The 27,001-nt window shown below is 38.7% G+C and overlaps 1 protein-coding gene across 3 annotated transcripts in view; it reads left to right on the top strand.

The window, feature by feature from the left end:
- Positions 1-19,133: 19,133 nt before the first annotated feature.
- The window catches only part of Gfral (GDNF family receptor alpha like), a 45,392-nt gene continuing 37,524 nt past the window's right edge, over positions 19,134-27,001 (top strand). For 2 of the 3 annotated variants that reach the window (NM_001191998.2, NM_001401790.1), the window contains 3 exon segments: positions 19,134-19,359; positions 23,006-23,140; positions 25,758-25,910. In NM_001191998.2, the coding sequence (NP_001178927.1) occupies positions 19,338-19,359; positions 23,006-23,140; positions 25,758-25,910 (310 nt within the window). In that variant the 5' untranslated portion in view covers positions 19,134-19,337. 3 annotated transcript variants of the gene reach the window in all.

Here is a 27,001-nt window from a genome sequence, read left to right as displayed (position 1 = left end):
GATTCCCCCAGAAGTTCTTTTATTATTGACAATAGTTTTCAGTATCCTGGACTTTTGCTTTTGCAAATGAATTTTCAAATTGTTCTTTCTAATTCTATGAAGAATTGTGTTGGAAGTTTGATGGGGATTGCATTTGCATCTGGAGATCACTTTGGCAAGATGGCCATCTTTACTATATTAATCCTGAAAATCCATGAGCATGGGAGATCTTTCTATCTTCTGAGATCTTCTTCAATTTCTTTCTTCAGAGACTTGAAGTTCTTGTCATACAGATCTTTCACTTGCTTAGTTAGAGTTACACCAAGATATTTTACATTATTTGTGGCTGTTGTGAAGAATATCATTTCCCTAATTTCTTTCTCAGTCTGTTTATCCTTTAAGTAGAGGAAGACTACTGATTTGTTGAGTTAATTTTATATTCAGCCACTTTACTGAAGTTATGTATCAGACTTAGTAGTTCTCTGGTGGAACTTTTGGGGTCATTTAAGTACACTATCATATCAACTGCAAGTAGTGATATTTTGACTTCTTCCTTTCCAATTTGTATCCTTTGACCTCCTTTTGTTTTCTAATTGCTCTGGCTAGCACTTCAAGTACTATGTTGAATTGGTAGGGAGAGAGTGGGCAGCCTTGTCTAGTCCCTGATTTTAGTGGGATTGCTTCAAGTTTCTCTCGATTTAATTTAACATTGGTTACTAATTTGCTGTATATTGCTTTTATTATGTTTAGGTATGGGTCTTGAAATCCTGATCTTTGCAAGACTTTTATCTTGAAGGGGTGTTGAATTTTGTCAAATGCTTTCTCAGCATCTAATGAGATAATCATGTGTATTTTTTCTTTGAGTTTTTTACATAATGGATTACATTGATGGATTTCCATATATTGAACCATCCTTGCATCCCTGCGATGAAGCCTACTTAATCATGATGGATGATTGCTTTGATGTGTTCTTGGATTCAGTTTGCAAGAATTTTATTGAGTATTTTTGCATTGATATTCATAAGGGAAATTGGTCTGAAGTTCTCTTTCTTTGTAGGGTCTTTGGATGGTTTAGGTATAAGTGTAATTGTGGCTTCAAAGAACAAATTGGTTAGTGTTCCCTCTGTTTCTATTTTGTGAAATAATTTTAAGAGCATTAGGTCTTCTTTGAAGGGCTGATGGAATTCTGCACTAAACCTATCTGGTCCTAGGCTTTTTTTGATTGGGAGACCTTTAATGACTGCTTCTATTTCTTTAGGGGTTATGGGACAGTTTAGATGGTTTATCTGATCCTGATTTAACTTTGGTACCTGGTATCTGTCTAGAAAAGTGTCCATTTCCTCCAGATTTTCCAGTTTTGTTGAGTATAGGCTTTTATAGTAGGATCTTTTTGATATTTTTTAATTTCCTCAATTTCTGTAGTTATATCTCCCTTTTCATTTCTGATTTTGTTAATTTGGATACTGTCTCTCTACCCTCTGGTTAGTCTGGATAAGAGTTTATATATCTTGTTGATTTTCTTAAAGAGACAGCTCCTGGTTTTGTTGATTTTTTTATAGTTCTCTTTGTTTCTACTTGGTTGATTTCAGCTGTGAGTTTGATTATTTTCTGCCATCTACTCCTCTTGGGTGAATTTGCTTCTTTTTGTTCTAGAGCTTTCAAGTGTGCTGTCAAGCTGTTAGTGTATGCTCTCTCCAATTTCTTTTTTCAGGCAGTCAGAGCTATGAGTTTTCCCCTTAGCACTGCTTTCATTGTATCCCATAATTTTGGGTATGTTGTGCCTTCATTTTTTTCATTAAATTCTAAAAAAGTCTTTAATTTCTTTCGTTATTTCTTCCTTGACCAAGTCGTCATTGAGTAGAGCATTGTTCAGCTTCCATGTGTATGTGGGCTTTCTGTTCTTTTTGTTGTTATTGAAGACCAGCCTTAGTCTGTGGTGATGTGATAGGATGCATAGGATTATTTTAATCTACTTGTATCCATTGAGGCCTGTTTTGTGACCAATTATATGGTCAATTTTGGAGAAGGTAACATGAGGTGCTGAGAAGAAGGTATATATATATATATATATATATATATATATATATACACATATATATATATGATGAAATGTTCTATAGATGTCTGTTAAATGCATTTGGTTCATAACTTCTGTTAGTTTCTCTGTGTCTCTGTTTAGTTTCTGTTTCCATGATCTGTCCATTTATGACAGGGTATGTTCAAGTTGCCTACTATTATTGTGTGTGGTGCAATGTATGCTTTGAGCTTTAGTAAAGTTTCTTTTATGAATGTGGGTGCCCTTGCATTTGCAGCATGGATGTTCAGAATTGAGAGTTCTTCTTGGAAGATTTTTCCTTCAAAGATTATGAAGTGTACTTCCTTATCCTTTTTGATCACTTTTGGTTGGAAGTTGATTTTATTTGATACTAGAATGGCTATTCCAGCTTGTTGCTTCAGACCATTTGCTTGGAAAAGAATTTTCCCAGCCTTTTACTCTGAGGTAGTGTCTGTCTTTGTCATTGAGGTGCATTTCTTCTATGCAGCAAAAAAGCTGCATCCTGTTTACTTATCCAGTCGGTTAGTCTATGTCTTTTTATTAGTGAATTGAGTCCATTGATTTTAAGAGTATTAAGGATTAGTGATTATTGCTTTCTGCTATTTTTGATGTTAGAAGTAGAATTATGTCTGTGTGACTATCTTATTTTGGGTTTCTTGCAAGATTACTTTCTTGCTTTTTCTAGGGTGTAGTTTCTCTCCTTGTGTCGGAGTTTTCCATTTATTATCCTTTGTAGGGCTGGATTTGTGGAAAGATATTGTGTAAATTTGGTTTTGTCATGGAATATTTTGGTTTCTCCATCTATGTTAATTGAGAATTTTGCTGGATATAGTATTCTGGGCTGGCATTTGTGTTCTTTTAGGGTCTGTATGGCATCTGTCCAGGATCATCTAGCTTTCATAGTTTCTGTTGAGAAGTCTGGTACAATCCTGATAGGTCTGCCTTTATATGTTACTTGACCTTTTTTCCTTACTGCTTTTAATATTCTTTCTTTGTTTTGTGCATTTGGTGTTTTGACTATAATGTGATGGGAGGAATTTCCTTTCTGGTCTAATCTGTTTGGAGTTCTGTAGGCTTCTCGAATGTTCATGGGCATCTTTTTCTTTAGGTTAGGGAAGTTTTCTTCTAAGCACTCTCAACCATGGTACTGTTGTTCCAGCCCATTCTTTTGTCTTTTCTGTTAAGCTCAGGTCCTGCGCTGACAGAATGATGCTGTCCACACTGGAGTGGCTCTCTCCCACTCTCATTTAACCTGATAGAAACACTGTCACAGACAGCACATAAGGGGAGCTGATAAATCTCAAGTGGACAGGGTTAACTTGCACACTATAGGTCCTCTAATGTTGATTTCTACTTTCATTCCTCTAACGTATTTTTTTCATTCTTTTGTACTTGTAAACACTGTCTTAGAAGCCTATAGTATAATTAGTTTTCAGGAGGGTTCTATGGGCCATTATGAATAATGTACATTCCCTACATGTTGAATAGAATATGCTATAAGTATCTATTAAGTCCAGCTGAGTTACGTTGTAAATTTTCTTTTTTAGTTTTTGAGTTTAGAAGACTTATCTAATAATAAATAGGAAGTCTAGTGAATGTCTCTGGCCATTACTGTAATTATTATAGCAAGATTTAGCTGATGTCTTAACCAGACCTTTTAATGTTTGTCTTATGAAAAAATTAGGATTCCTGAGATTCAATGCATAAAGATTTGCATTTGTTTACTTTTAAATATGTAATGGTCTTAATATTTCCTAGATGTTTTTGTTTGATATCTTTTCTATCAAATATTTTAATAGTCAGACCAGCTTTTTCTTGGTTTCTGTTGGCTGAGTAGATATTTTCTCTTCCTCTCCTCTCCCTCTCAATTTGTATCTATCTATGCCTCAAGGGGACAACAATTCCTTTAGTCATTTAGAGCATTTGCTATTGGATGCCTAGGAAGGATGCATTTCTAGCCCATTCATTGTTTGGTTTCTTAATGTTCTGGAAATTTCAACATACTCTCACCATCACATGACCTAAATTATGCAGCTCTGTTCCTCTCTAATAACATGGCCACATTCTAGCCTTAAATCCAGATTCATAGAAGTTCTTCCTGCTATAAATTTTCAACATGAAATGTCAAAATTAAACTTCCCAACACTATCAGATGGGGTCACCTGGGGCTTTATTAGCAATGGACTTCCAGATAGACTTTTAGAAGCTAACCATAGTGTTCTGGCTGGTTTTGTGTGTCAACTTGACACAAGCTGGAGTTATCACAGAGAAGGGAGCCTCCCCTGAGAAAATGCCTCCATGAGATCCAGCTGTAAGGCATTTTCTCAATTAGCGATCAAGGGTAGGAGGGCCCCTTGAGGGTGGTGCCATCCCTGGGCTGATAGTCTTGGGTTCTATAAGAAAGCAAGCTGAGCAAGCCAGAGAAAGCAAGTCAGTAAGTAGCATTCCTCCATGGCCCCTACCTCCATGGCTCCTGCTTCCTGACCTGCTTGAGTTCCAGTTCTGACTTCCCTTGGTGATAAACAGCAATGTGGAAAGTGTAAGCTGAACAAACACCTTCCTCTCCAATTTCCTTCTTGGTCATGATGTTTGTGCAGGAATAGAAATCCTGACTAAGACTCATAGATACAAAAAACTCAGAGAACTTATTTCTGCCCTTTGTCATCTCAAGACCTATCACAGAAAATGGTCTCTTTGGAAGGTTTTCCATGGGTGTTAGCAATATTTTTTTGCTCTTCAGTATTTTGAATTCATCCTTGTATTAACCACAGGCAGATCTGCTGTCTATTGCAGAGGAGGTGTGTGTGTGTGTGTGTGTGTGTGTGTGTGTGTGTGTGTTTTGTGTGTGTGTGTGGTGTGTGTGTGTGTGTGTGTGTGTGTGTGTGTTTATACACCATAATAGCACTCTAGAGAATCATTACTAGGGCTGGAAGGATGGATAGCAAGTAAATCTGTAGCCTGCTCCATCCCACCTTTGTAAATATACAAAATCCCATGGCTAATGGTATATGTAATCATCGCCCTTCAGCTCTTTACTTTCTTCCAATAGTTTTCCTTATTACCTCTATTTCTTTATTTGCCTCCTCTTCATGCTATGTTGTTTTTTAAGATTGTATTTGGCACTAAAGTGACAGTTTAAAGAAAGAAAGAAGGAAAGAAAGAAAGAAAGAAAGAAAGAAAGAAAGAAAGAAAGAAAGAAAGAAAGAAAGAAGAAAGTCATTTAGAAAGCCAGGAATTTAAAAATACTAGAAAATTCAAGACATGGGTGTTAAGCAAAACCGAGGGAGACGATATAAATGTACTTATATGCATGTAGTTTCAGGAAATAATTTTTCTTAGAGTTACTAAACCTATATCACAGATACAAGACTTTAACTTTTTAAATATGGAAAAATAACAAATGCATATCTAGGGTCTCCGTCTCAAAGATAAAGCCATGTATGGGTAAGAGCTGTCAAACCCGAATTTCTCTGAGGATGGGAAAGGTTATTTTCCTCCATGCCTCAGCTGAAGTGTGAGCCACCTGGAATTATTTATCTTGGGACACCCAGTTGTGCTCTACTAATCAAATACACTACAATAGTGCACAAAGATAACTTTTATTCAGAAAAATTTTCCAAAAACTGTTTTTGAGATTTTATGCCTCTTTAGTTCTCTCACAAGTCTTGATGTTTTCTCCAAGTCTTGATATACATCTCAGTCATTTTGAAGATTACCGTTAATTGTCAGCTTGAATAATCTGAGTGAAGGGTCTCTAGGAAACTGCCTTAGCTTTGTTAACTGATACGGAAAGATCCATCCACTGTGATGACACCATTTCATGGCTCTCCTCCTAAACTACATTTTGGATAAAACGGGCTGAGGAACAACACACACTCATTGATCTCCATTCCTGAGGGTGTTTCCAGCTACTTCAACTCTTGTCATCTTGGCTTCCTCCACCATAATAGACAGTAATCTTGAACTTTATGCCCCATAAGCCCCTTCTCCCTTATGTTATGCCTTTCATATCCCTATCAGGAAAAGAAAGCAACAAGGCAAGAAACTAATACAGATACAATGTTCTTAAAGTTAAAAGGTAAACATATTTGAAATAAGTATAATTGTCTTTTTAATGTTACTGATTCTTCAGTCTCTTTAGTGTCCCTTACGTGCCTTATAGTACCAGTTTTCTTCTCAAGTCAATGTAAAACTGGGCCTTTTTGTTCCTATTAAGATATTGTTATTTGCAAAGAGGGACCATGTTATATTCAAACGATTTGTGTGCCAGTCGCTGCCTAGCTCAGTGCCTCCCAAATGTAGCCCCTTTAAAAATTGGTTCCTTATTAACTAAGGAGGTGAAGGATTTCCACTCAGTACTTTATTTCACTTAGTTTTTAAGGGTTAGGAACAAAGTTAGATGAGGCTAATGACCCACCAAGCATTATTTTAAAGACATTTCTATTTTTACATATATGTGTATGTCTGTGTGTGCGTGGCACCTGAGTATGGGTGCCAATAGAGGTCAGAAGCGGGCACTGTATCTCCTCAAGCTGGAGTTATAGATGGTTGTAAGACACCTAATGTGGGTGGTGGAAACCAAACTTGGGTCCTCTGGAAAAGCATCAAGTCCTCTTAACCATTGAGCCATCTCTCCAGAAATCCTTGGTAGAACTCACTGCTGTAAACGTCACATAGCCTAGAATTACTTTAAAAACATCTTGGAGCAGTTGTCTATCAGGTTGCTCCATGGACATATTTGTGATGCATTGTTGTGATTGGCTTAATTGGTGCAGAAGGGCTTGGCTGACTATGAGAAGTATGATCCCCAGGCAGGTGGTCCTGGATTGTATAGGAAAGCTAGCAGAATGTGAGTCCGAAAGCAAGCCAGAGAGTGATCCAGCAAATGGCATTCCTCCTTAGGCTTTAAATTCTAGCCTTGTGTCTTCCCTGAGTGCTCTTTACAATGAATGATAACCTGGAAATGTGAGCCAAATATTCCCTTTTCTCTCCAAATTGCATTGGCTACAGTGTTTTATCAGGACATCAAACTAAAATTAGAATAGTGAGTACTGAAAAAATTACAGTGTTTTCTATTTAGCTAGACACTATTTGAAAATGTTTATGATCAAAAGGATTCAATTCTTACCCATATCTACACAAGGCAAAGAATATTTTAAGTTAAAATATAAAGTTAAGTTTAAAAAATAAACAAATGTCTTGTTCTGGATAGAAACACATCTTTGGGTTTACAAGCAGATGGAAGGAAGGTTGATCTGGGCTGAAGTAATACATTCCCATTGAGAAGAAGAGGGAACCCTCTTGCCAGGAGTTGCACATCATTTAAAGAGAAAATGGGCTCTCACAGGAAATGGCACTGGGCATGTAAAAACTGATGGACATCAAAAGAAAATTTGAGACTCGAGCTATGAAATAAATGGCAAACAACCAAAGGACTGACAAGGAAAATTCACATCCTGAAGCAGGCATTAGTAGTTCTGTCACCCTGTCACCTGTGAATTTGAGACCTGAAGATAGACATCAGAGAGGTCTCTCTCTCTCTCTCTCTCTCTCTCTCTCTCTCTCTCTCTCTCTCTCTCTCTCTCTCTCTGTGTGTGTGTGTGTGTGTGTGTGTGTCCGCATGTCTCCATGTCTCTGTGCTTCTGTCTTTCTCTTGTCTCTGTATCTCTTTCTCCCTTCCACCCCCCTTTCCTTTTCTCCTCTCTCTCCCTTTCCCCTTCTTCCACACCTTCTTAGGAGTATGTAGGTATATTACTATCAATAAAAGAAAATCAGACACATTTCTTCCTTTCTTGAATTCTTACCCCAAAGCCTCTTACATCAAAAACCCGTCCCCAGGTCTAGTCTCTGAAGCTCTTTAGCAGGGCACCATTTCCCTCAGTTGCTGTCTCTCAATAGGCCACACCTGTCTGCTGACATGCTGTAACACACTACACTATGTAGCCTATCCTATAATCCTTAAATCCTTCTTAGATTTTGCATCTAAGTGGGAAAAGAAACTATGGGTCTGTGGTCTCTGAATCATAATATATCAAAGGTTGACAATTTGAGACAGTAGATCTAAAAGAAATTTTCCAGGAAGATTATTGTTTAAAATACCACTAATTACTGCTAAAGCCAGGATCTAAAAGAAAGAGAAGGCAAAGATGAGAAATAGAGCGACAAATTTTGATACCCACATTCACAGTTTCAAACTGAAATTCAGTATTTACTGGTGGGATTCACTTTACATGCAGAACACAAAGTTGAGTGAGTGGCTTATGGAAGCTGGAGTTTGTGCATCTTCCTCCCTTTTGTAATACAGAGGGTCCAGAGGAGAGGATGTGCCTTCACATGCTGCAGGGTGGGACTGAGGATTCCACTCCTTAGATTGGAAAAGGCATCACTTTACAGCCTGCAGAGGATACAGGCCTAGGATTCCAATTACAGCCTGAAAGTTCTCAGGCTGGAGACCATCCATCCCAGTGCCGTTGAAACTGCATCTGTTATGCACAATTACAGTAAAAAAGAAAAAAAAGGGAGGAGGAAGAGACTGAATGAAACAGGATAGCTGTGTTTGTACTTCGCAGGGCCTTTCTGAGAAGAGTGAGTGACAGCTTCAACACTCGAGGAGGCTACAGTACAAAGTGCCTAGCTGGTACTTCAAGCAAGATTTGGGGAGAAAAGCTACATAGGTATTCTCTGGGAAACCAAGCCTTCTGCAGTAACACATTTCTACAAGTGTTTAAAATACACGTTGATCCTTGACAGGAAGGAGTGATAGTTCAGGAGACTTGTCAGACGGGTGGATAATTAGAGCCATAGAATTCAAGGGGATGGAGAGAGATGGTGCGGCTGTTAAGAGCTCTTTGAGAAGACCCAAATGCAGTTCCCAGAACCCACATGTTAACTGATAATGGCAGCAATTCCAGCTCTAGGAGTCTGATGGCGCTGGTCTTCCCTAAGATGTGCATTTATGCACATTGTTACACAAAGACATGTAATGAAACAAATAAAACCAAATATTAAAATGTAATTTGAAGAAACCACCAAGAGTAAGAAAATGTAAACAAAAGCGTAGAACAAATGTATATTATTATAATAAAGCCAAATACTAAGATTCGAGATACCAGTCATTTGTAACAAGAATATTTAAATTAATAAAAAATTTAAACTGAAATTCTGAACAAAGATACTCTAGGTATGGCATGTACAAAAAAATATAGTTAGTGTTAACTAGGCAAAGTAATTTTTAAGAGGAAAATATGACAAAAGGGGAATTATGCCAGGATTAGACGTACAACCCAAGGTCATAAACTTCTATAAGTTTGAGAATATACTAACAAAACATAGACACTATAAATATAAAATAACTGGATAAAATTCAAATGCTAGATGTGAAGCTGAAATAGTTGTCTCTATAAATCTATCAATATTTCTATATATAACACGTTTGTACGGAGTACTCTTTGTTCCTAAACTGTCAAAATATCTGCAGAAATAGTTAATTTATTTGGTTGTTTAGAAAACCTTAATAAATATAGAGAGAAACATGATCAGACATTTTAATGCTAATTGATTAATGTTACTTTATAAACAGAAGCGATGTTCTACAGTGATTATTATCATGAGCTGAAGAGCTAACCTTGTTTGTGACCTTGGAAAAATACATCTTCTGTATTCGTGTGACCATCAATAATACTAGTAAAAACAGGTTTTTTGTGTGCTTGAATGTGTGTGTATGTGTGTGTGTATCTGTGTGTATGTATGTGTGTATGTATGTATGTATATATGTATGTATGTGTATGTGGGTACACATGTTTATGCATAACATATTTGAGTGTGTGTATTTACGTATGTATGCATATGTGGGTACATATATTTATGCATGACATATTTGAATGTGTGTATACGTATGTATGCGTATGTGGGTACACATGTTTATGCATGACATGTTTGAGTGTGTGTGTGTGTGTGTGAGTGTGTGTGTGTGTGTGTGTGTGTGTGTGTGTGTGTGTGTGTGTGTAGGATGTCAGAGATCCAACTCAAGGCTCTTCTTCAGGTGTTTTGTTTTGTTTTTTAAAAAACTCTTACTCACCTTGGCATTCATCAAATTGGCCAAATTGGCTGGTCGTTAGCTCCAGGTATCTGCCATTTCCAAAACTCCATAGCCCCCTAAGTCCAGGGGTTATGGGCGGATTCCACTATTCTCATTTTGACTTAGATGCTGGTACCCAAACTCAGACCCTCAAGCTTGCACGGCAGGCATCTTACTGACTCAGCCTTCTCTCTAGTCATAAAAGTAATAACTTCTACATCATAGGCAATCTGCAATATGATGAAACACAAACAAATGATGAAACATAAACGATGATGAAACATAAATGTTTAGGACAAATTATAGTTCATAGTATTCACAAATAATGTTAGTATAAATATTAGTTCAAAAATTAAAATGCATTTTATTGGTTTGTTTAGAGTTGCTTTTATTATTTGACCCTTTGAAACCAAAGGCCACTTGACAAGATCCATTCAGATACACCCAACCTGTGTGTAATTTTCCTGTCAGGAAGCAAAAAGAGATATGCTCACCTAGATTCCATTATAGTATATCAAGATTGGTATTTTGCAGAATTATATGAGAATATGTTTTTCCTTTTTAATTAAAATAGATCATTTTCTCATACAATATATCCTGTTCAGTTTCCCTCCCTCTATCCACCCCCCAGTTCTTTTCTACTGCTATGTTTTAACACAGTATAATGGGGAGGGGGGAGAGTAGCATGCTGGGCCCATGCTATGCTGTCCCCCTGATGAATCGTGCCATGTGAGAGGCCTAGTATAAAGATTTATTATGGGGAAGAAGGGGAAGGAAGCAGGGACCTGGAAAGGGGTAGAGACAGAGAAAAGGGAGGGCAGACAAGGACAGAGAGAGAAAGAAGAGAGAGAGGAAGAGAGGGAAAGGCTGGGAACATGTGGTGAGAGAGAAAGAGAGAGTGTGGAGAAAGGGAGAGAGAGTGGGATAGGAAGAACAATCTTCTTCTAAGCTGGATGCCTGGCTAGCTGGCGCCTGGTTGCCATTGCTAAGTGTCTGTCGCCAAGTTCTAGGGAGGAGCCTAGTGGAATTGTCTGTATGCCAATAGGCACCTCCCCTCTCATCTAGATACACTCCCTTCCTATATCTCATTAGAAAAGAATAGGATTCTAAAAGATAAAAAGAAAATATAACAAAATAAAATATAGTAAGAGCAAACAAAAGCTCTCACAATGAAGTTGGACAAAACAAACCTACAGATGGAAAAGATCCCAAGGGAAAGCACAAGAATAAGAGACCCACCCGTTCACACACTCAAGAATTAGAGGAAAGCAGTCCTCTATTTCCTCTGATTCTTTTTTTTTTGGCTTAAAATATATTTTTAATTTTTCCAAATCTGATAGATATAAGATTCTTAGTTGCATTTAACTTACAAAGCATAAGTTAAAATTTTATTTGCATTTGTTTTATATATGATATATTGCTAAAATTTCTCAGGTATGTATATTTTTTCTTTGATCAGTTATATATTTGTAAACTTCATTTTTTTAAATGACAAGGAGTGTTCTCTCTACATGACTGATAGCAAGCCCAGCTATGGCCCGTTCTTTTCCTATTTCATATACAGTAATGACTGTGGGCTTCTAAGTTATGGCTCCCTCTGTATTACCTTGTTCAACTCCCTGGCAATGCGTGCTCTGAGAAAGGGACCAGAAGGCTTTCACAGTACCTCTTTCTCCTTGGTCTAGCCCAGGTGTCCGTAGTTGTCCTGTGGTGAAGGCTAGACCAACTCCCATATAAACTTGGATGCAGAGACTGATGATCACAGCCACCGTGATCTCTGCTCATCCCCTGAGCCTCTCTGGACAGTGGCGGCTTCATGGCAGTCCAGTGTCCCCAGAGCAGAGAGAGTGGGAGGCATCCTAATGGTGTCTAGGGAGGAGGAGGGGATCTCTTCACTGAACCTGGAGTTCATTCTTCAGCTAGGCTGGCCAGTGAGCAAGCTTCAGGGATCCTCCTGTCTGTGTCCCGTGCTAGGATTGGAGATGTGAGCATCACGCCTGGCTCCTCACGGGTGAGCCCCTCATGCTCACACCACAGGCTGGCTGAGCCATCCCCAAAACCCTGCACTTTATACCTCTAAAAACTGTTGACTGAAATGATAAGAACAATACTAAAATATTTTTAAGGTATCATACAATGCAGTAATTACATTGACTACAGTTTACTTAAAAACAAATATAAAGTCTACAGTATGTATGAAGTTTGGGAGATCAATACAGAAAGAGTACCTGGGCATCGGAATCTTTAACTCATGATCAAATCACATCAACTTGATTTTAATAAGATTCCTGTGTTTTGTTTTGTTTTGTTTTTTTAATGTTGTAATGTCCTGTCATCAAAATGCATCCTGAAAACGGTGTACAGCTTGCTTGTCAGACACCAGGGGGAGAATAAGTTGTTGTTATAATTGCCTGTTCACTTGCGGATGTGACTTTGTGTGAAAGGTGCTGTTGGTTGAGCTCTCTGCACCTTGTAGGACTGCATGCCCTGCTCATTTGATCCTGGGATAATTAGCTCTTGGGACAGCTTTATCCATCACAACACATACAGCAAACAGAGAAGGTTCCTGTGCTGAAGAGTCCCATCCCACAGGGCTACGGGTAGAGCAGAAAAGCTTTATTGTCAAGGATCCTGGTAAACTTTAGTATAGGAGGTGAAGAGACTTAAGGAGAAGTTGGTGTGATGTTCTGTTCGTGCACCACTTGGACCATCTCCCTACCCAAGTTTCCCAGGACGTGTAATCTTTTTTTTATCTGTATATATATATATATATATATATATATATATATATATATATATATATATATAGACCAATAATAGCAGTGTGTTATGCATCAACAGCAGCAACAGCTTTTCCAGGTTCTGCAGTCATCTGAACAAAACTGTAGAGACATCCAGCACACTCCATTAAAAAAAAAAAAAGGAAAAAAACAAAACCCGAGAAAACAGCACAGTTATGTTACTCTTGTGGTACCTGGCACCATTTTTTTTTAAATTAGCTTCTCAATCATCATCTGGAAAGAAAACATTCTGAGCAACATCATTAAAAACAGCTCTGATAAAGCACGGTCACTACTACGTGTCATAAAGCAGGTACAAGCTATTTTACATCCACAGAGGTATGATACAGTACTGTCCTACATCTATAATACTAGAGGATACAATTTAAAAGGCATTATTTGAGACTTGATTCTACTTTTCCAGCAGAGAGCCCAAAGGATGGTGTGACACAGCTTTGTAAAGAAACATACTCTAGACAGGATTTCCTTTCACTAGTGGCACAGTTCTAAGGATTCATTCTCTCCATGAATGTCAGCTAAAACCGTTATTTAAAAAATGAAATATCCCTAGAACAAAACCGTATAACCACCGGATTCACATGAAGATGACCTAGTGGAGACAAGCTGGACCTCACCTTACCAACAAGCTATCAAATCTGTTATGTTTAAACAGTGAGACCTCCAAGGAAGGAGATGCCAAGTAGTGCTTCAAAGCTTCGGACCACAATCAAACACAGCATCCTTTTCAACAGAAGCAGAAGCTCATCTGAATATGCTCAAGGATGCTGACATCAACATTTAATCATCTCCTCACTCATCCAGGAAGAAGGGGAGATCAGTTACTACTGTACTTTATTGTGTTCAACCAAATCACCATGTTACAAAAATAGCAAGCTGCCATAATAAAAAATAAGGCTCCTCTATCCAGCACCAGATAGCATCATTATACTTTCAAGCCTAGAAATTGCACACTTGTATATAAACCAACCGAAGATGAGGATTGAGAGTTCATCTTGGTGGATTTTTCCTTTGATGAATATGAAGTGGCCTTCCTTATCTTTTTTGATGACTTTTAATTGAAAATTGATTTTATTTGCTATTAGAATGGCTACTCCAGCTTGCTTCTTCTGACCATTTGCTTGGAAAGTTGTTTTCCAGCCTTTCACTCTGAGGTAGTGTCTGTCTTTGTCTCTGAGGTGTGTTTCCTGTAGGCAGCAGAATGCAGGGACCTCGTTGCATATCCAGTTTGTTAATCTATGTCTTTTTATTGGGGAGTTGAGGCCATTGATGTTGAGAGATATTAAGGAATAGTGATTATTGCTTCCTGTTATATTCATATTTGGATGTGAGGTTATGTTCGTGTGCTTTTCTTCTCTTTGTTTTGTTGCCAAGATGATTAGTTTCTTGCTTCTTCTAGGGTATAGCTTGCCTCCTTATGTTGGGCTTTACCCTTTATTATCCTTTGTAGTGCTGGATTTGTAGAAAGATATTGTGTAAATTTGGTTTTGTCATGGAATATCTTGGTTTCTCCATCTATGTTAATTGAGAGTTTTGCAGGATACAGTAACCTGGGCTGGCATTTGTGTTCTCTTAGGGTCTGTATGACATCAGTCCAGGATCTTCTGGCCTTCATAGTTTCTGGCGAGAAGTCTGGTGTGATTCTGATAGGTCTCCCTTTATATGTTACTTGACCTTTTTCCCTTACTGCTTTTAATATTCTTTCTTTATTTTGTGCGTTTGGTGTTTTGACAATTATGTGACAGGAGGTGTTTCTTTTCTGGTCCAATCTATTTGGAGTTCTGTAGGCTTCTTGTATGTCTATGGGTATCTCTTTTTTTAGGTTAGGGAAGTTTTCTTCTATGATTTTGTTGTAGATATTTACTGGTCCTTTGAGCTGGGAGTCTTCACTCTCTTCTATACCTATTATCCTTAGGTTTGATCTTCTCATTAAGTCCTGGATTTCCTGTATGTTTTGGACCAGTAGCTTTTTCTGCTTTACATTATCTTTGACAATTGAGTCAATGATTTCTATGGAATCTTCTGCTCCCGAGATTCTCTCTTCCATCTCTTGTATTCTGTTGGTGAAGCTTGTATCTACAGCTCCTTGTCTTTTCTTTTGATTTTCTATGTCCAGGTTTGTTTCCATGTGTTCTTTCTTGATTGCTTCTATTTCCATTTTTAATTCCTTCAACTGTTTGATTGTGTTTTCCTGGAATTCTTTCAGGGATTTTTGTGTCTCCTCTCTATGGGTTTCTACTTGTTTATTTATGTTTTCCTGGAATTCTTTCAGGAATTTTTGCGATTCCTCTCTGTAGGCTTCTACTTGTTCTCTAAGGGAGTTCTCCACGTCTTTCTTGAAGTCCTCCAGCATCATGATCAAATACGATTTTGAAACTAGATCTTGCTTTTCTGGTTTGTTTGGATATTCCATGTTTTTTTTTTTTTTTTTTTTGGTTCTTTTTTTTCGGAGCTGGAGACCGAACCCAGGGCCTTGCGCTTCCTAGGTAAGCGCTCTACCACTGAGCTAAATCCCCAGCCCCGATGTTTATTTTGGTGGGAGAATTGGGCTCTGATGATGCCATGTAGTCTTGGTTTCTGTTGCTTGGGTTCCTGCGCTTGCCTCTCGCCATCAGATTATCTCTAGTGTTACTTTGTTCTGCTATTTCTGACAGTGGCTAGACTGTCCTATAAGCCTGTGTGTCAGGAGTGCTGTAGACCTGTTTTCCTGTTTTCTTTCAGCCAGTTATGGGGACAGAGTGTTCTGCTTTCGGGCGTGTAGTTTTTCCTATCTACAGGTCTTCAGCTGTTCCTGTGGGCCTGTGTCTTGAGTTCACCAGGCAGGTTTCTTGCAGGGGAAAAGTTGGTCCTTCCTGTGGTTCCAAAGCTCAAGTTTGCTCGTGGGGTACTGCCTAAGTCCTCTCCGCGGCGGCAGCAACCGGGAAGATCTGAGCCGCTCTTTCCGGGAGCCTCCGTGCACCAGGGTTCCAGATGACGTTTGGTGTTTTCCTCTGGCGTCTGGATGTGTACAGAGTGCAGTCTCTTCTGGTTTCCCAGGCGTGTCTGCCTCTCTGAAGGTTTAGCTCTCCCTCCCACGGGATTTGGGGGCAGAGAACTGTTTATCCGGTCTGTTTCCTTCAGGTTCCGGCGGTGTTTCAGGCGCAGGGGTCCTGCCGCTCCTGGGCCCTCCCCTACGGGAACCCAGAGGCCTTATACAGTTGCCTCTTGGGCCAGGGATGTGGGCAGGGGTGGGCAGTGTTGGTGGTCTCCTCCGCTCTGCAGCCTCAGGAGTGCCCACCTGATCAGGCGGTGAGGTCTCTCTCCCATGGGGTTTGGGAGCAGAGAGCTGCTGCGGGGCGTGACCCGCTTCCCTCTGATTCTTATACTCATTCTTCCTCTTCTTCCTCAGGTTTCTCCCTGAACTTTGAGGAGAGGAATAAAGTGCATGCTTCTTAATGATGCTAGATTAAAAACAAACAAAATCTGAAGTGACATTAATTCAAAATAACTTTTCTTGCCTTTATTTGTTTTGTGTGAGCTCCTATGTGTGGAAGGAGGATACTTGGATTCAGTTTTCTTATTCTACCACATGGATCCCTGGGATTGAACTCAGGGATCATTAAGATTGGCAACAAGTGCCCTACAACTCTGAGCAAGTATCTGGAGTGGGAAGGAAGAAGGGGAGATAATGAAAACAGAGAATAGTGTAATAGGTAGACAGAACATGACAGATAGAGAGAGGATGAGGGAGAGAAACAGTGAAAGATATGTGAAGAGTCCCGGAGAGGAATAGAGTACTTTAAAACCAGTAGATGAAAAACAGCTATGCATACAAACAAGAAAGAAGAATTATGTTCTTATTTCCATGATAAAAGAGGGAGAAACTGAAAATTTTCTGTAACAGGGAGCTAGATGTCTGCCAAGTAGCGAGAGTTGCACAGAGGCAGATTTCAATGGCTTGTGAATGTTTGTAGGAGCCATTTCGGAGAGTACAGTTGAGAAAGGGCTACTGGTGTCAAAGTCCTGGTCAAGGCAAAAATTAAAACAGTGTGATTACAAAAATCACCAATGGTGGCTATTTTTGCTTGTCAGCTTGACTACATCTGGAATTAACTAAAATCCCAAGCAGAAGGGGCACACCTGTGAAGGACTTTTGTTTAATTGGAAGTGGGAATGTCCGCTTCCAATCCTCATATGTATGTGGAAAGATGTCTTTAATTCAGATCTGTTGAGGTGGGAAGGGTCGCCTCATAGGACATAGAAGGACATAGAAGAAGGGAGCTATTACTCTTTGCCTGCTTGCTCTTGCTCTCCCTGGCAAATTCGTTTCTTCTCTGGCATTGAAGTCTACTTCTTTGGGATTCCAGTGTATACTGAAGATCAGATAATGTATCCAGTCTCCTGGACTAAACAACTACTGGATTCTTGAACTTTCCATGGAAGTCATTGTTGGATTAGCTGAACCATAGCCTGAAAATCATTTAATCTCTCTCTCTCTCTCTCTCTCTCTCTCTCTCTCTCTCTCTCTCTCTCTCACACACACACACACACACACACACACACACATACACATACACACACACACACACACAGAGAGAGAGAGACAGACAGACAGACAGACAGACAGAAAGGCAGACGGATAGAGAGAGACAGAGATGCAGAGACACAGAGATACACAGAGAAACAGAAAGACACAGAGACATACAGATAGATGCTATAACTTTTAATACTCTAGAAAACCCGGACTAATATAACCAGTAAATTGAGAACTATTCTTTTCTCAATTGCTTAGTGTGATTACTTAGATGAGAAAGAAAGATAATTAAACCTAGAGGTTCATATTTTTACTGTATTTGAAAATCACAAAGGGTACCAGAGGGAAAATGTGAATAATTGTGTAACACAGGGTTAAACTGGGAAGGAAGGTAATGAAACTATCAGGAGCATGATGGAAATTGTAGTAGGTTTTATATCGAAGTATAATCATGTAACAGAATGAGCCAGCATGAGTCAATGATGAAATCTGTTGGCGCTTAAACGGTATGCCAGATTTTAGCTTCCAATTATTGCCTCACCAAGCTAGATCTCATTTCATACACTGTGTTTGCAAGGTTGTGCTGGTACTTCTCCATCAGGAGGTGAAGTCTAGCCCTATTCCCCCTCGGATCTCAGCAAACTTTTGTAATTATCTCTCCCAGAACATTGCTGTGAATTATATATCCCCATTCTGGAGGCGTCTCATGCAAGCCACTGCTATACTTAGTATATCATTGGGATTTGTCCCCTTTGATTTAATTCTTGCCCTCAGAAAGGCAGGAGATTAATTTTCTGGTTCTATATTTCTACTGTTAAATAAAGCTCTGGGTATAATGTTGCCATAGTAGACTTCTGTTATACAAAAATATACATTCGAGCATAATATGATTTACAACCAAGCTATAATCAATCCATTTTCAGGGAAGTAATGTCTGATACTGTCATTTATTAAATCTACAGAGATAATTTATAATGCTATAGTTTCAGTTCATTGGGTTTTAGGAAACTATGCAGTCTGAAAATAAAATCTAATTTCTCTTCTTCTGTAAAATGAACATTAACAATGTAATAAAATCAGTAAATTATGTGGCCACAGGAACGGATGATTCTCTTTCATTTGCCCATTTTTATCTTAAGTTCTTGCTAAACATAAAACTTTCTATTTACAGACACAGATTTACAAAGGAATCAGAGTAACTGTGTCCTCACACATCAAGGAAGTTGTAGACTTGAATGAAGAATTACAGCCTCCAAGACAGAGCAAGGACAACACCATGAATAGTTAACTTCCTGTGGAGATGCTATGCATCCCTGAAAGGAGTAATTTTCCATCTCAAGTTTTGAAGAACTATGTCACAGATATGTCACAGAAATGGTATCATTTCTAGTCATGTTGGGGTCTGAAGCCTTTGTAAACCTGAGACATAATCAGTTTCTCATTTGAATGTAACTTGGATTTGCAATAATTTTTCTTGGTCGCCTTTGCTTCTTTTCTGAATCCTTAATTTGCTTATTTATAAGCAATTGACTTAATGAGAACGAGTCATGAATAGGAGACTTCATGGTCAAATTTCTTGGAAGACTGTTGCATTCAGGGGGCAAAGCTTAGAGTTCTAGCTGAAGTGCTGAGAATGCATCATTTCCCCTGTTATTTGGTTTGCAAGCTCTGGAGGAAGTGTAATATCCTGGGTTCACACGCTGAGGAGAGCAATTGAATTTGAACATAATTAGGAAAGTTCACAGCTCAAAACAAATTGGTGAGGAACCAGTGACATCAGAGGCTGACTAACTGAATATGCTCTTAGGAAGCAAAAGCAGACACGGAACCATTTATTCAGGAATTTCAGTCGGGATGTTGGTCGGTGTCAGTTCATCTGCCTTTCTCCCAGGTGACCAGCTCCAGTTGGCCAACATGCTAGTGTTCATTTTCCTGGGTGAGTGAGCTATGCTGCTAGTTCTGAATTTGTTGCGATCTTAACTCTTTGTAAACTGATTGCTGCATCTAAGCTTATGCGAGTTATGTCATAAGAAACGCTAATTAATGTTACTAACTTGTACTTTTTTTCTTGCTCAATAGAAAAAGAAAAAAACATGAGCCTTTCATGGCTCATCGCGTTGCTCCTGGTACTGCAAAGCAACCTAAATGACTTTGAACAATTTATTAAGATATATGCAGTTCCTATATATGCAAGAATATCTTAAAAATAGAATTGTCCTGTATATACGTACGTTAAGGGATAGCAAAGTTTTAACTATCTGTTTAGCTTCGAAAGATTATAACACCTAGAGCTACACAAACCAACCATCTATTTTTTAACCTTAATAATCAGGATCAGCTGAGTTGGGCAAAGGTGCTGAGCTCTGCCTTAAATGCTCTACCTCTTGACTAACACTCAGGGCCCGCAGGCAAACTGTGGACTTTGCTCTCTTGGGTTGGGTTGGGTTGTTATAAGAGGTTGGTCCAAATCATTTTCACTTGTCAGGGCACCCACAAAAATCTATTTGGTAGATACATGATTGATGAAGGTTAATATTTTCTTCAGGATATGTTAAGAGTCTATGTCTCAATTTCAGGATGAGGAATAATTGTGATCGTACTGGAAATTAATAAACAAAACCAGAATATTTTCTTTACTATTAGCTATAGCGGTTGATGAATGGGGCTAAATAAGAGCCAGGAAATAATGCAGGTTTATTCTAAATTACATTTTTCTTTTAAAAACAAGGAAAAGCAAAATAAATCAAATCCAAGAAAATTAGCCGGGGAGTAAAGGATCCTTTGCACATTTTCAGTGTCTCTACGGAAATCCTTGTGTTGAGAGGTTTGCTTCTTCTCGTTACTATGTTTCCTTGTTTCCTTATTAGTTTCTAGTATTTATGGCTTTGTTATAAAGATAAATCTGGGAGTTTTTTATTTTTTTGCAGCAATATATCCAATTACACAAACGATATCACTTCCTCCTCAAGGTTTTCAGGGAAAAGGCTGTGGCCGCTTGCTTTCATCTTGTCTAAATCAACACAGAGACCAGGTTGCATGAAAAAAGGAAATTATTCCTACCATTATGAGGACTGGAAATCTCTGCACAGCTCTTGCTCGGTATCAAATGGTCACATTTTATGACAAAGCCAATTCCTGTTGCCCAAAGCCATGGCCAGGAGCAAGTAAGGCAGAGTAAGGAAGGAGAGAGCTGTGTTTTGGATCATGCATGAGTACACAGACACACATGTAGGCAAGACGCCACTAACAAAGATAAAATACATTTTAAAAATCTTCAAAAGAGAAAACTACCAGTAAGCTAAACACATGGGCTGGTGTAGAAACTCAGGAAGTGGAATATATGGCCCAGTCGATGTTCTTGGCTTCTTCTTGGAAAATGGGGTTTGCAAAGAGGTAGTGCACTGATTTACTTAATGCTTTATTACTCTACATTGTCCCCAGGGATTCGCAATTAACGCCCTCTTTTCAAAATAATAAAATGACTTGGTGCAAACAAAGCTTATAATTCATATTCTTGACTCCATTGTGATTCTCGAACTTTTTTATTAATTGACTAAGCAAGTGTCTGTTTTGCATGTTTGAAAAAAATTGATTCAATTGCAAAATATACTCAATTTGGATTGTTCTTTTCTTGATTGATTTTAGAAAACTTCTCTAAAAGTAACTTGTAAATATCTGGATATCGTATCAATTATTTACATAGATCTTATCTATTAAGAGCTATATCTGATGTAAATCAACATATATTAGTTCGATACCCATAGCATGCATTTATATGTTGAGAATACAATCCTGAATGGCCCCTGTAAACTTGGTCAGTAAACCTAGAGAACATACAACAGGGAGAGAAAGGATACACCCTTGGGATTTCTAAGCCTAGGGAGACCAAAGAGCAATGTGTGCAATTTTTGGCTGTAGAGAAAAGAAAATGTGAAGTTAAGGGTTCCTTGCAACATTAATAATGATCATGATCATTTAAAAGAGAATGTGGTAGCCTAGAGCACAAGAATTAGAGTGTTTACTGTAGACCAGAGAGTGGTCCCCCAAGGGGCAGAGAACACTGCAGAAAGCTGTGAGACTTCTTTTTTTTTTCCTTCGGAGCTGGGGGCCTAACCCAGGGCCTTGAGCTTCCTAGGCAAGCGCTCTACCACTGAGCTAAATCCCCAACCCCGCTGTGAGACTTCTAAATTATATGTGATAAGGAATATGAAAGCCATTTTATATGAGTCATTAAAGAGACATAGCAAATAAATGGCGGTACTGAAAGTGCACAGCTACGGTGACATAAGGGTCCACACTGAGTCAAACAAACCGGAGAGCAGACAATTAGACAGAAAAGGATGTTCAAGGAGTGGCAAAGTGCAGAGGCACGAACTGCAGGAAGAGATCTGGGAGAGTGAAGCTGAGGATGCATTAAAAAGTCTTTCATGAATTTTTCGTATGCCTATATTAATGCCGTCGTTGCTGTCTTGTCTAGAGCATGCACATAGAGAAAATAGCTTTTTTATCAGGATTGGTGTTGAAACTTTTAGGATTAAAGTATATATTACTGGATCCTTAGTCTAGATATGCTACGTCAAGCCGTGAGAGAAATGGGATTCTCCTTGAGAGTGGAAGAAAAAAGAACGAGAAAGATAGAACTTACACAGAGCACTAAGAAGGTAGCAGGGAGTTCTCCCTTTCCCTCTCCCTCTCCCCCCTATCCATCTCCCTCCCCCTCCCCCTACCTTTCTCACTCTCCCTACCCCTTCCCTTACCCCTTCCCCTCTCCCTTCCCCCTTCCCCTCTCCCTTCCCCTTTCCCTCCCCCTCCCCCTCTCTATGCTTGCATGAGGTGGTTAACCATCAAAGGAACTAGGTAACCAGAGACTGACAGATGAGACAATCTTAAAAGTGTTGCATTTGCTGTTGTTAAGGAGGTGATTAGAAAGTAATTTAGGGGCTGTAGAGATGACTCAGGGGTTAAGAGTTCCTGCTGCTCTTTGTGAGGGTATAAGCTGAGTTCCCACAGCCCAGCTCCAGGGGATCTGACTCCCTCTTCTGGACTCCATGAACACCTACACATGTGCGCATAAGTGCACGTGAACCTAAATTATAGTGAATATTGTTTTAGAGGTTGTTTTGGCGGAACAATAGGAATAAGAATATTGTTAAGTCGAGAAATAAATGGAAGGTGAGGAGTAGAGTAGTCAAATAATAATCTTGTTTAAGAATCTTTTGGTTTGTAACTTTCAGGAGGGGCAGTTTCAAGACAGGGTTTCTCTGTGTAGCCCTGAATGTCCTGGAACCTACTCTGTAGACCAGGCTGGCCTCGAACACAAGGGTTAAAGACGTGCACTACCACCTCCCAGCATTGCCTAAGAATCTTAAGCAGCATAGCAACAAGCAAGGATCTGTAAGTGTTTCTGTGGTTTGTGGACTGAGAATTCTTTGGTTGTAGACCCAGGAATGGTAGAGCTCAGTCCAGGTCCAGTTGGGGGCATTTGTTTGTTTGTTTGCTTGAGAATCTTCCTCACTGATTTCCACAAACTGTAACATTGCAAACATGTTGTTTTCTTGTTATTGTTGTCACCGTTGTTCAAGCCGTGAGGCTAAGCTCAGAAAACGAATCCTCTTCCCAAACAAATGATTGTGCATATTTCATGCGGCAATGCTTGACTGATACAGATGGCTGTAAGCAGTCATGGAGATCAATGGAAGACGCCTGCCTTGTCTCAGGTAAACACCTCAATGTGTAAAGTCCATCCAAAAGATTTCTTTTTCCCAACAAAGCAATGAGACTTAGTGTTATCTTCTAGAACCATAGGAGCTAAATTATTTTTACTTTGAAAACCTCCGCTTCATCTTGATTCTCACTTGGCTTATTGTCAGTAAACTTCGTTGCAAAACAGTTCTCTTAATTATTAATGGACCCTTATATAATAACATTGAGAGTGGCTTTCCCAAAACTTGAAATTATTATTTTTCCCTACAGATCCTACAAGTATACTTCTCAGAACACGACTAAAATTTTACAAATTAAAGTATCACTTTAATCGTGTTAAGTCATCCATGACGAAATAGAAAAATATCTGTGATCAAAAAGTCTCATTTGTACATTTATAATATATTTTGCGTACTATTTTTATTCCCACTGTGTCGTGGACAAATTAAAATATTTTAAAAGCTCGTGTAGTGCAAACGTTCGAAGAGAGGGGCGGGATTACAGCAAAGATTGTAGTAACTGCAAGAACATGTAAGAAGTGAGCAGGCAGAGGGAGGGAGATGAGAAAACGAAAACTCAGTCTCACCTTAGCCTGCGAGAGCAGACTTCGGGTCTAAGAGGAAGCAGTCAGAGGCCCAGTCGCTGAGCATTCTGGAGGTGCAGAAGATTAGTTACACTGGCTGCAGAGTCTGAGAGCTTTTAAGATTGATGGTTGGAAGGAGGAGCCCATGGTTTAGCCACACCCAGAAACTGCTTTTCCAGATAAAAAGTGCCGGGTGGGAGAAAAATGGAGTTACCTGATTTTTCAACCTCTGGGAACAATGATGGGGTTAGCTGCTCTCATAATCCCACGAAATCTTGGGCCTGTTTTATGCCCCCAATTCTTTGTTTTGTTTTGTTGTTGTAGGAGGGCGGTTGGATAAGAGCGGTCTATCAATGTCCAGTATTTGTCAAACAGCAACAAAAGTCATCTAAATATTGGAGTAGCTGAGTTAATATCAATGAGAGTATTTTAGCATTCTCTAAAAGCCAACCCTGCAATAGACCAATAACACAAACATTCCCTTAGTCTTGCTATGCCAAAGTCTTTTTAAAAATTATATCTATATTATGATAAATTTAATTCTCTTTCTACTTTGATTATTATAATTAAACATTTCATGAATATTGTACAACTTTAATGAGAGATTTAAAAGGGGAAATGACATGCTGTTTCTTCACTCGCTCCACCTATAAATATTTGATAATATACTCTTAGTGGCACTTACCTGTCCCCCACAGAGTGTTCTGGGAGAAGGCAGTGGCAATGTTCTAACATTACCGGGGTCTCCATCATCACGGCTGGAAGGATTCTACAGGATGTTCTAGAGAACTTCTCTTCTCTGCCTTGAGAGAGAACAGAAATATTTACATCCACAAGAGAACACAATTATCTAACCCAGAATCCATACATATGCTCAGTGTAAAATATTTTAAGAGGTCAGAAGTTAATCTTAAAAAACTTATTTTTGATGATGAAATGTGTATTTTGTTAAGGCAACTTTAAATGTTGTATTAAAATATTACATTTAATATGTCATAAATTAGAACTAATTCACTTATGTTAGTATATAAATCTGAGTAATTTGCAGTAAATTACAATATTTGAGAAAATACTTTATAAGTACAGCAGAGAGAAATATCTGCAAATATACAAATAAAATAGTTCAATTAGGTTTTTTTCAAAATAAGAAATGAAAAGAAGTTTAGGGTATAGGCAAGCTAATTTTAAACCAGAAAATGAAATATAGGTAATTATAAATGACTTTTTTATTCAACATTATTTATGAACTGCTTTATAAGTATTAGGAGAACTTTAACTTTTTGTTAAAAATTGAGAATAAAAGTATAATGCCATATCAGTTTATGACAAAGGAGCAAACAAAACAGTTAATTTGACAGGATAGCTTAGACCAGGCTGTAGCCAAGTCACCCTGTGTAAGACCAGCTTTAATATTACTGAATAGCAAACATTGGCGCTCTACTATACGGGAACCTTACAGATCCTTGGCTATACCCGCTAGGGTCAGCTCGTGCATTCCACCGCCAACCTTCCCAAGAGGGATATAGGTTGGTAACTTATATAACAGGGCAATGGCCTACCACGCAGCAACATACCCAACCCTGGGTTCATTTTTCTCTTCTTTTAAATCTTTGTATATTTTAATTAAAATCTAATAATATCATTTTCCTCTTCCCTTTTCTTCCTCAAACTACACTCAAGTCCCCTCCCTCCTACTCTTTCAGTGCGCCCTCCCAGTGTTGACTCAGCGTTTGGGGGACAAAAGACAGGACTTCTTTGGAGATCTCTGAGGAAATTAAGGACCAAGGGGCCTGGTACTTTGAGCATTGTCCCCATAACAAGCTTAATATTCACATATTAAAATTCATCCCATAGCCAATAGTATTTTCATTTATTGTTAAAAATCTGGGAGGGGTGGTTACTTTTATGAAGAGCCTTTAGCAAAAGAAGATAATCTCACTAACTCATTGATTCCTTGGGTCGATGTATTAAAAGTGCTTTAGGAAGAAGAAATAAAAATTTATAACCAGACTAATATCTTCAATGTCATATGTGATTATGAAATCCAGGTGACTCCTGCAAGATAAATAATCCATTGCCTTGTAACCTGAGTATCCAGTCTTTGGTGGAAAAACATTTTCAATTTAAAGGGTGTCTTTGCACTGATGATCTCCACTGTACAGTAAACAAAATTTTTGGAAAAAAGTGCACCAATAAGACAGGTAATATTTGTTGATCCAACTCTTTATTTTAAACCTAAACCTTCCTCAGCCAATGTCTGTTCATTTGTTGTACAGTTACTGTATTCAAATTGCTAATATTTAGTGACATGTCTGAGTTCAAGCAGGATATTGACATACGTTATATTACTGATTCTCTTATCTAATGATGGCTGTTAGGAAACAGAGTGTACATTCTCTCTAGACTTGAGAACAGTATAGAAAGAATTGATACGCTCTCTTGCTTCACTTACTGGTCTAAATAGTATTACTCTCACACAATTCATCATGGGCTATTTAAAAATGTAAGTTTGTAAGTCTAATGTTATAGAATTAGCCTAGTTTTTGTGTCACGAGTGAGTTTTTTTTGTTTATTTTCCATTTGATATATTGATATTAGATATTGCTTGTTTTCTTAGTTTCCTTGTGACTATGACTTCTGTCTCTGTAATATGCTTCTCTTAACATTTTCTGATAGTCTTTTAAAATGTCTTTAAAGGTTGTACTGATATCTTCTTTTTCATTCATGCACTGATAGGTTGTCTCCTGCGTGCGTGTGTGCGTGGGTGTGTGTGCACGCGCATACACATGAATGTGTGTGCTTTCTCATAAATTGGCCTTCATTTTCAACTTCCTTTTTTTAATGGAAATGGCAAGAATGCCCATCTGTAGATGAAATTGCCTGTAACAAACCACTCCTTACATCAAGGGAACACTGAGGAAGAGAGAGGAGAAAGAATGTATATGAAGGAGGGTGGGAGGGAGAGCTGTGAAATGCTGTCCTCTGGACAAGATAGAGCTGATGCTCAAGTCAATGCACATCAGCTATGGGTGCCTGCTCAAGCCCCATACAAGACAAAGCCTTCGACAGCCCAGTATGAGTGGAGAGAAGCTCATGAAGCCCCACCCATAGCACAGGAGACATTGCCATTGGCTGGTTAGTAAGGGGTAGAGAATCACTTTGTTTGGAGATATTGATGCTGGTAGCTTGTCCACCGGATGTTTCCATACTCATATATAGAGAGCATTAATCTGATTCCATGAGCTAACGGTGATACTAATAGAGAAGAGTGTATGAAGTCTGCCGTGAGACA

The sequence above is a fragment of the Rattus norvegicus genome, chromosome 8 (genome assembly GCF_021556685.1).
Source record: "Rattus norvegicus strain SHRSP/BbbUtx chromosome 8, alternate assembly SHRSP_T2T, whole genome shotgun sequence".
NCBI lineage: Eukaryota > Metazoa > Chordata > Mammalia > Rodentia > Muridae > Rattus > Rattus norvegicus.
This window is presented reverse-complemented; position numbering and strand designations above follow the sequence as displayed.